The sequence below is a fragment of the Bombyx mandarina genome, chromosome 07 (assembly GCF_030267445.1).
Source record: "Bombyx mandarina strain Sakado chromosome 07, ASM3026744v2".
Taxonomy (NCBI): domain Eukaryota; kingdom Metazoa; phylum Arthropoda; class Insecta; order Lepidoptera; family Bombycidae; genus Bombyx; species Bombyx mandarina.
Genome location: NC_143214.1, coordinates 9,669,909 through 9,680,865, shown reverse-complemented (window position 1 = coordinate 9,680,865; position 10,957 = coordinate 9,669,909). Strand labels below are relative to the sequence as shown.

Here is a 10,957-nt window from a genome sequence, read left to right as displayed (position 1 = left end):
CTCCACCCTTCAAACCGAATTACTCCTTCACCAGTAATGCCACCAGTAATTACGCAAATTATAATTTTACGGGTTTGATTTTTATTACACGATGCTATTATTCCTTCACTGTGGAAGTCAATCGTGAACATTTATTGTTGAGTAACTGGCACCCACCTAGGCGCCTGCGGGATTCTAACATCGTTGCATCGCTAGATACGAATGCACGGATCGTCTTATCCTTTAAGCCACGACGACTTCACTAGACCGCGATGACTTTGATTCATTTGTTTAAATTTTATACAAAACTATACTGAAGACAAAGGTCTATAATCAGTGCGTCCTACCCATGCTTACCTACGGAGCCGAAACGTGGACACTGACTGTGCGACTGGTCCACCAATTAAAAGTTACTCAGCGAGCTATGGAGCGAGCTATGCTCGGTTTGTCATTGCGAGACCGAATACGCAATGAGGTTATTCGGGCAAAAACCAAAGTGATCGATATAGCTCGCAGAGTTAGTAAGCTGAAGTGGCAGTGGGCTGATCACATGTGTCGCAGAACCGATAACCGTTGGGGTAGACGTGTTCTGGAGTGGAGACCGCGAACCGGCAAACGTAGTGTAGGACGCCCTCCTGCTAGATGGAGCGACGACCTGTGCAAGGCCGCTGGCAGTAACTGGATGCGTGGAACCGAAGATCGGGTTCAATGGCGAGCTTTGGGGGAGGCTTATGTCCAGCAGTGGACTGCCGCAGGCTGATGATGATGATGAAATTTTATACGAAAATGGCCTGATGTGGCACGATAAGATAATCCAAAAAGTCACAAACTTAATACTAATGGTATGCTTGATGAAATCTTGTGAGTCCAAGTTTAGGAGACGTACCGATTTAAACAAAAATTAGTATATAATAATTTAATCAATATCATTTAAAAATTTCTTTTTACGAAAACAAAAAATAGTTTTAATTACTATACACACATTATATGTAATGTATTTATAGTATATTTTTAAAGTTAAATAATAATATATTTAAAACTCAAGATACATTCATGAATTGAAATAATAAGACCCTAAATTTACCGTCAAATCTTGTTCATCACAAGTCAAAAGCATTCCTAGAAAAAATAACTATGCACAGATTTTGAGATTTAAACAATCCTCAAATATTTATATACATCCAAGAAACTATAATTATTATATCCGCTACTAACAATAAGCTTAACAAGAGTAAATTAAACTACATAATAATCATATAAACTGTGTATACAAGTCAAACTATACATGGATTGTCGATGTGTATCCTTCCATCTACGTCCGCGAAAACTGGAGACCGGTGCCTCACGTACTTCATCAGCAGGTCATAGTCCACGCCCACTACTGCGACGTTCTTACGGTTGTTTGAAATCATCTGGGAACACACCGAGCATTGTGTGTGGTATTGGCCTGGAAAAGCACTACCCCACATCTTCTTGGTAAATTTGCGGGAGAATGGAGCATTTCCAGACTATTTTATCAGTATACTGCGATCACCAATTCGTATTTGTTGGTGAGGTAAGACTATTATGTACCTGTACGGATAAGTATTACTATCTTGCCTATTTCAGCCGTAAAGCCCTCCGGTTTTGAGGAGTACCATAACCATTACATAATATTGTGGGAGTAGCCATCACAGAACACAAGATATTTGACAGATGCCTGAAGATCTTCCACCGAGTGGGTGATATTGCTTGGTAGAACGACGGTCCGTATGTTGTTGTTCGGAACTTGTTTAAGTGGAAATCGGCCATCGGTTCTGCGACACGTGCGTCCGGCCTATTGCCACATAAGCTTGCTAATCTTTAGGGCTATTTCGGTTACTTTGGTTCTTCGACGGATTTCCTTATTTCTGACTCGATCCATCAAAGAAACTCCAAGCATGCCTCTCTCCATAACATTCTGAGTGACTTTGAACTTACAGTCAATGTCCACGTTTCAGCGTCATATCATGACTGGTACTGGTGGCACACAAGTATTGAAGACTTTTGTCTTAAGCATTGCAGGATTGTTGCGTTAAAGATATGTGCCGAGTTAAAGATGTGGCTATATATGATATATAAAATATGAAACGTTACTCACTGTGAATCCATCTCCGCCGGCTCCGATGAAACTCTGGGAGACAACTCTGTAATACTTGTCAAGCTCCAGCGGTTCGTATCTGGGGACGTCGCAGGCGATGCACCTGACGGCCACGTTCAGAACGCGTTCGTTAACCGGCCTCGACCCGTCGAATGTCAGCAACAATCCTGTTTAAAAGTGGAATACCCGACTCGTAGTCCTTGATTGCTTTTGTGCCAATGAAAAATGTGTTGAATACAATTTAAAAAAGTCTGTGAAACTGTGTGTACTGGTGGTAGGACCTCTTGTGAGTCCGCATGGGTAGGTACCACCGCCCTGCCTATTTCTGCCGTGAAGCAGTAATGCATTTCGGTTTGAAGGGTGGGGCAGCCTTTGTAACTATACTTGAGACCTTAGAACTTATATCTTAAGGTAGGTGGCGCATTTACGTTGTAGATGTCTATGGGCTCCGGTAACCATTTAATACCAGGTGGGCTGTGAGCTCGTCCACGCAAATAAGAAATAAAAAAAAATCTTCATATTCATAAACTAATTTTCGACAAATTGAACTCCTGAGATATTCCAATCTTGTTTTCGTCACATATTTATAAGCCCTTGTTAAGCCACGGACGCGCTCTTCTCTTATCGTCTTCGTCTCAGTCCTGATCTGGTGTTACCACTATTTAGCGCGGCATCGCTTTTAATAAGGCTATTGTTAACATGTCCTCCCAGATTGAGCCCCGAGAGCTAACCCATAAGTTCACGCGTAGTTGGAAAAGCCTCTTATACTACCAAAGATTAGGATTGAATTTTGATACACTTTAAACTTATAGTGCCATAATTATTGAATATACTGGGTACCTTGTATGATCAAAGTCTCATATACCGAAATAAAGTCTTTCTAAATATATTATTCAAGCTAGATTAATAATTCCGGTGTCTATAGATACGTCATGTTAACAGCTAAGCCTTAACTTACCAGAGACTTGCAACATTCTCGCACCAGCAAACGGTACATTAGCGACAGAAAATTCGAGCATTTCCATAATGTGGTCTCCTCTTAAATCGAAAACCTCGACGTTGTTTTCGAACGGTATAGATACGATCACTGATTCGAATGTTATTTCTGAAATTACAGACATATTTTAAATTAAGAAAAAAAAATAGTTTATGCGATTGAGCCTATGAAGTAATAGCGGTGGCGTGGCCTATAACTTTCTCAATATTCCGGTTTCAATCAATATGGAAGAAAGTTGTTTATTTTATATTGTCGACTATAACATACTCTATGTAAGTTGTTCACTCGAAAAGTATACTTAGAACTCATGTCTCAAGGTGGGTGGCGGCATTTACGTTATAGACGTCTTTAGGCTCCAGTAACCAATTAACACCAACCAGGTGGGCTGTGAGCACGTTCACCCATCTATGCAATAAAAAAGAAAAAAAGTATAGGAAAAAGCCATAAAGTACTCAACGGTAGGCAGCGGCTTGGCTCTGCCGCTGGCATTGCTGAAGTCCATGGGCGACGGTAACCACTCACCATTAAGTGAGCCATATGCTCGTCTGCCTACAAGGGCAATAAAAAAAAAAAAAAAGTGGAGCTGATGGCTAAAGGGATTTCTCTTCTACGTGTGTAAGATAATTACTAACTTCCGGGTGCGATATCCATCCTAACGTTTCCTCGGTTGATAACGCAAAAATGAGCATGATGCCAGCTATCACCCTGAGCTCTGGCCATGACCTGAAACATAATTTGATGATAGCACTTTTCCCCCGACAGTTTCGGCTACGCGGACTAACTATACTTTCTCTTAAAATTAGGCGAGAGAAAATAGTTTTTTTGACATCGTTATAGCTCAGCCAATTTGTCCAAACTATTGTATTGTATTGTAAACAATTTGTACAAATTACATACATAACAAACCTTCGTTTATTGCCTGTTCTATTAGTGAATATGGTATCAAAACCGGGTCTAAAAGAAGGTGACTTTGTTTTATACTATTCATTATCATGATCACCATCATAATATGCACGCTAATAATTGGAGGCAACTATTAGAAAGTATGTTAGTATGTATTACAGGGACTGATTTTTGGAGTTCTTATTGGAATAATACGCGAACCGTTAGGCACAATACATACAAAAATTGGTCTGTTCTAAGGTTTATAACCATGGCATAAATATATGGAAATCTATCTGATATATATATCAGGTATATGCCCAAAGGTATTTTTTTATCTATTCAAATTGAGTACTCACTTCATGCATGAAGGCGTCACAGACAAAACTGCCCAGATTACATTCACCACAAGCGCACCTTGAAGATAAATGCACCAGCGACGAACCTATTTCTACTGAAGCTTGTTCTTCGACCAATGGTTGGTATATTTTTATCTTATCTAGGACATCGGGTGCTGCGAAAATAACAATCATTATTACATTTTTAAAAACTAGAAGGATGTTGCTCCGAATAATAATAATAATAATAGAAAAGAATGTGAAAAGCATAGACTTATACTAACTATAATATGAAGAGTCAGGATTTTGTTTTTGAACAATTCAATTTATACTATCACATTTTTGAATTTTCAAAGCAATTGTGATGGGAAATATATTCAAATAAATAAAATTATGAAGGAAAAAATATTTTTTTTACCAAACTTGTTGGATTTTAAAGTATCGAATAATATAACTCAGATTTTGGTGCAAGCAAGCTTATCTTTTTAAAATTCACGAGAGAAAGCCTCATATCATATTATTATTATGTATGTATATAATTTTAGAATCACAAGTCATACTGGGAATCCTACCCATAAAAATGGCTCCCAGGAAATATTCACTCTGTGATGAAACCTTTTTATTTATTCCCAAACTCATTGTAAGTCAAACTCAATGCAAAAATATTCATAAACTGACACACTCATATGAATATGAAGTTCCTCAAAAAGACGAATATCTTGTCAAATACCTTGTTCGATTTCATTTCCGATGTAATAAGGATGACCTTCCCAATCGAGTAGATTGCCTGAATCATCAAAGAATAGTTTGATCTCGCCAAGGAACTGCGTATGCGCAGCGGCTTGTACGATCAGTACCTAAAGAAAGGAGAATGAAAATTAAAACCGATCAACATTTTATATCTAAGATAACAGATGCTTTGTTAATTTCTGTGAAGGTTTTAGACTGTATTAATCAAAAGGATATCATATATATTTTATGAATACAAAGTCCCAGAGGGTAAAATTAGAATCTTGCATATCAACAAACGAAACACCCCTCACTTATCGCAAGATCTCCAAAATCATCCTTCCGAAATACTTTAAATTTGGCATAGACACTCTTTTCGCAATGTGCACTGACTAAGAACCAAGTTTACTTAAATCCTATTGAGTTTTTTTTAATTATCGTCGCATACATACAAAATAGTAAGGTAGACGTGTGACTAAAAGTCGCCATGGTAATCGTTGCTATAGGACTCGTAGTTTAAGCACCAGAGCAATAGAGCATTGAAAAATAAATCGATATTACCGGTCCGCCATCAGTATCCACTACAATCGGATAGGGACCACGAGGGACAAACCCGCTGTTCTCTGGAGGCTCGCCATTAAAGAGTAGGGTGTGACTGTGACCTCCTACAACGATGTCGATGTGAGGACCGCCATTTGCCGCTATTTCTCTGAAAAATTCTTTAACTGTAGGACGCTCAAATGAAACCAAGTCTCATTTCGTTAGGATTACGTGCTACAGAATTTATTTTGTAATTAGTTCACAAGCTTTGTATACCTAAATTGAAAGTTTTTAGAGTGGAACCGTTTTTCCCGCTTCAATAGATAGACTCATGAAATTAGTGCCGCGTGTAACATGTGTAGTGAACTCCTAATATGTCTTGATTCCTCTGTACTTTTTGCATTTGAAGAAAAACTCGTTGTCATTACATTTTTCTTACTTATCAATATCCAGACCGCAATGTGAGAGTACTATGATGATGTTGATTCCTTGTTGGTGTAGTTTCTCAGCTTCTGCTTTGACTGTTTCAACTTCGTCAGTAAATCTGAGCCTTCCAGTAGATGCTAGTTGCTAAAATTAATCAATTAATGAATCATTGACTCTCATATCTGGTGATATTAAACATAAAATTCTAGTACGTCGAACGTTTTTAGAGTTGAGCAAGCCGTTATCTTTACTGTTTCCAGTAAGGAAAGTAAGGCCAGCATTTCTCAAAGCACAGATAGACCGCTTTTTTTTTGAGCTGAGGCCCAAACCTTCGTCGAGCTCGTAGGCCTAGGGGCGCGAGGGGTATGTGGAATCACGGAGCTTTCGAGGCAAATTGACGGATCTGAAAAGTCGGTCGTCTCAGTAGGACAGTCTGTTAGGTGGCCCAGGCAATGCTTTTAGTGTCCCGGGATACCTCGCAGGGTCATAACCTGTCCGCGTAGGTTGGAACGCAATACGCAGCCAATCAGTCGCTCTTTTCATGATTATGCTACCATAGGGTGACGCGCTAATGCTTGCAGCGCACCGCGTCGTCTCCTGCACCTCAGGTCGCTCCATGACCTTAACCGTAGGAAATTATCACCTATAAAAGCCAAGACATATACTCGTACTGCCTTCACTGGCTTCGAGCTTGCCGATGAAGAATCGGTGCGAAGAGAGAGGGTTATTTCTCTCTCAGTACGCCGATTCGTTTTGCGAGATAATGAATTCGCAAAATTCCAACAACGCCTTCCAAGACCATCGTGGCTACGACGGCCGACCGCAACGGGTCTTCTATGACAAAAACCGCTGCCTGTCTAAGATAATGGACATAAAATAATAAATTGGTAGGGAAACACAACTCACGTCAGTGATGGCAATAATAACACCGATTATACCAATCTTCCGGCCTCCTCTTTCTACGATAATACTTGGTTTGTACAGCCCTTGGATAGTTGGTTCATCGTCATCAATAATATTGGCAGTGACTACAGGAGAATCCAAGTGCTCAAGATAAGGTACTACGCCTCCAATACCATTGTCGAACTCGTGATTTCCTAAGACCTAGAAAATAATTTGTTGCTATATTTTTTTACTTTTAGATTCCGTATGATAGATTTTTCATACAGATTTTTCATTTTCATTTTAGATATTTCCATACGTATGGAACTATTGTACCCTCTGTCGTTTATAACATTGGCGTTTTAGCTCGGAAAGGGACTTATGTCGTAATTTCGTAATTTTTTTTTTATATGTGAGTTTTAAATTGTTCTCTACTCAATAAGAACTGTGATCATATATTTTGTTAATGCCTAGTAATTCAGACATGTTTCTTTCATATCTACTCACATGTACTGACTAAGAAATGTATACAAAATTTTACTACTTCGTTATAATGTACTTTCATCTATATATATAAAAATGAATTGCTGTTCGTTAGTCTCGCTAAAACTCGAGAACGGCTGGACCAATTGGCTGATCTTGGTCTTGAATTATTTGTGGAAGTCCAGAGAAGGTTTAAAAGGTATATAAATATGAAAATGCTCGGAATTAAATGAATTTTTTTTGTTTTCCCTTTGTTGCGTCGGACGGATTCCTTTCACGTCTTTTATTTATTATCGATTGAGGCACTACAAAGTTGCCGGGTCAGCTAGTTTCAAAGAAAAAAAAATTAGAAAAACAAGTAATGCCTTTCTTGTCGATTGGTGAAAATTTAATATCATTCAGTGAAATTTAAATGTTGTTTTGTTTATTAATAACAAAATTACCAATTGAGTTTTAATGAGACTTACATGAGCGTCATGTTTGAGCATATTCATGAAGTCTTGGGTTACGTTCCATCTCAAGATATTGTACCATATGGTACCTTGGAAACTGTCCCCTGCATTTAGTAATAAGGAATCTGGTTCAGATGCTTGTCTCTCCCTCACTTTAGTAGCCAGTCTAGCAAATCCTCCGATACATGGTGCCTCGGCTGGATTACAGGTCGTGCCTGCCGGGCTGGTTTCTACGAATCTAATCAAGAATTTACAAACTCTTGAATTGTTCATGTCTTACTCTTTTTAGGAAAATACCAACTTTGATTTAAAGGATTTTTAACGCAGCAGTTGATGTCCTTATATCTTCTGACATTGACCTGCTTAGTCACAGAATTACGAAAAAGCTATACTAAATAATTGTATTAAGACTTTGATAATAGCAACTAAACAAATCAAACACGAGCTTATCTACCTGAACTGCTTATTTTAGATCCCCTTAGCTCTTATTTAGCTGTGACTTGTCAGTCTTAATTTTAGAACACCGTATTTATTTGATTTAGCATTTATTATTGCTAATGGTATCAAACGAAAATCAAAATGGTAGTTCTATATTATCTATGGATCTAAGTCCAAAACGTTACAGAATCATTATCTAGATATAACAAAACAAGAAAGTGAAGATCGAGATAACAAGAAATACTAAAATATGTAACTAAATTTTGATTGTTGATAAAGTTGTTGTTTTCTTTTATTACTGTGTCTTTACTAACTTATTTTTAAGAAATAACTGTTACTAACATTTATATGGATCATTATCTGAAATAGATAATTTCATAATAATAATATTGATAAAAAAATCTGTGGCTCAGACGGCGCCCAACAAGAATGGACTTAGAAGTTTGGTTAATTTCTACTAATACATTTCAATACCTCAATTTGCTGCTAGTGAAGTTCACACCGTTGAAGACATTGAAGTACACTCCAAGTTTTGATAGAAACGAAGGCTTTCTAGAAGTTTCCTAACCTTCTACACTAAGAAAAATTCTTTCTGTCACTTCACTCTCACGGAAACTTCAAGTAACGCACTCACCTAGCATGAAAATCATTATAATGCAATATATTCAAAGCAAATCTACTTTCTTGAGCATTCACAACCCCAAACAGTGTCAAAACATAATAAAACATCATTTTCTGAATATTTAAATAAATTAAACTTATATGAGGCACGTGCTAACATTTACTACGATGTGAAAGCTGAAGCAGCTTCAAATAATTAAACAGATTTTACTTAATTACTAAATTTTATATCATATTACCAAATCACATCAACAATCTACAACGATAAGTAATTATCTTGAGTTGTAAGTATGCTAATGTATGAATGACGATTTTTTGAGGAAAATATTTAGAATAGTTTTTATTTTTTATATTAGTTATAATAATTTACTGGTGGTAATTTAACTTTATAATTATTTTTCTACAAAAATATCTATGAGCCGTTCAACATGATTAAAGTATTTTGGACGTTTGTATCAAAGTCCAATTTTTCAGTAGACAGACTTTCTGGAGTTTATAGATACCAAAGCATGCAAACATGCACTTTAAAGCATGTTGTCAAAGATTAAATTGAGTTATAAAAATGATTATTCCATCCTTCAAACTGGAGTTATTAGTTCAGAAATAATTTATTAAAGTTACTTATCCTAGCCCATAAATCATCGCCACACTGATCGTCTTAAGAAAAGAGTTTTCATTGCAACACACAAAGCCGGAACACTTGACTCCCTCACAAGCTATGGTACTTTAGATACAAACTTTGAGGTTAAGAGTTCGGGACTTCTCAATGAAGTTGCTATCATTACAAAAAGATAATTACGAAATAATTGCAGTAACTGCAGGTCATCAATTCGTATCTTTTGACCTATTGTCAGTCCAAGGAATATAGGATGGTATAGTATAATTTTTTTTTATTGCTCTTGTATGCAGACGAGCATACGGCCCACCTGATGGTGAGTGGTTACCGTCGCCCATGGACTTCAGCAACGCCAGGGGCAGAGCCAAGCCGCTGCCTAAAAGCTACATGGTTGACAGCATAATCTTTAGTTCTCTACATCGATAATTAGCAAACATATAATTGACTGTATGAGACTTTATGGCTTGTACTCTGCATTTTAGTTTCTTTGCATCTGGTTACATTGATGCCATTAAAATAGTTTGATGTAAAATTTTAAGCAGACGATCGAAATAAGGCAATATATAGTAGTCTTCCAAAAGTCTCGAGAGTGAACTAAAATAGGGTTTTTATTTCTTCGTGATATTTTTCTTGAAGAAACACAAAACCTACAGAAACCTATCACTAAGCTTAAAATCTCTGATAGCATATCAAACGACATTATATTTGCTTTGATAGCAAAATTTGCATGATAATCTACTATACGGAATAATAGTATTTTATTTATTTATTAAAAAATAGATTATTTATTCCAGTAGAAGATGAAGCTATTCAAAATGTACAGTTATTTTTCTTTTTTGTTTGCTGTTTTCTTTAGTGTACTCACGCAGATCTGGATTAGTATTGAGTTAATTTGTCAACTTATTTTAATTGAGAATAAATTGGCGTATATCTACTTATTATATTGTTTATTATCTTTAACGTATTTATTCTCAACTATAACTTCCAATCTAATGAATTGTAAAGAAACATGATTTAATGGACGTCATTCACCCCATACTTTAAGGTTTTTCTAATATTCCACAATTATTTTCTTTTTACTACGTGGATAAATAATCTCACGATAGATCTTGTGAAAATGGTCGTCTCCCGCTTTAAAGTATTAGATCAAGTCTCAATTATATTGTGTAACGGAAGTCCTACCCTTCAAATGGGAACGCATGATGCTCCAATATAAAGTTAACAGATTATAAGACTGACTGACAGCGGTGCAGTAATTAACGGCCCTGACTGTTGTGGAGAGATTCTTTGATTCCCACATCTGGCAAAGATTGTGTTATGATGTCAGATTGGTTTGCTTTTGGCCTGCGTGTTTAATGAAGTGAAACTTCTAATGCGACTTTCAACAAGGTTGCGTTAAACATTAAACGCTACCATACTAGAAAGAGACAGAGCGAGAGTGAATGCGTGGCACTC

The 10,957-nt window shown here is 36.9% G+C and overlaps 1 protein-coding gene across 1 annotated transcript; it reads right to left on the bottom strand.

Annotated features, from left to right (window-relative positions):
* Positions 1–1,060: 1,060 nt before the first annotated feature.
* LOC149502667 (apyrase) lies at positions 1,061–9,063 on the bottom strand. Its single transcript, XM_089728744.1, has 11 exons — positions 8,900–9,063; positions 7,843–8,065; positions 6,917–7,114; positions 6,024–6,154; positions 5,606–5,753; positions 5,046–5,172; positions 4,337–4,491; positions 3,728–3,818; positions 3,057–3,203; positions 2,099–2,265; positions 1,061–1,391 (listed from the first exon to the last, which is right to left on the bottom strand). Exons 1-11 carry the CDS (start codon positions 8,995–8,997, stop codon positions 1,254–1,256), a joined length of 1,623 nt encoding a protein of 540 aa, XP_089584870.1. The 5' UTR covers positions 8,998–9,063; the 3' UTR covers positions 1,061–1,253.
* Between the last annotated feature and the right edge of the window lie 1,894 nt (positions 9,064–10,957).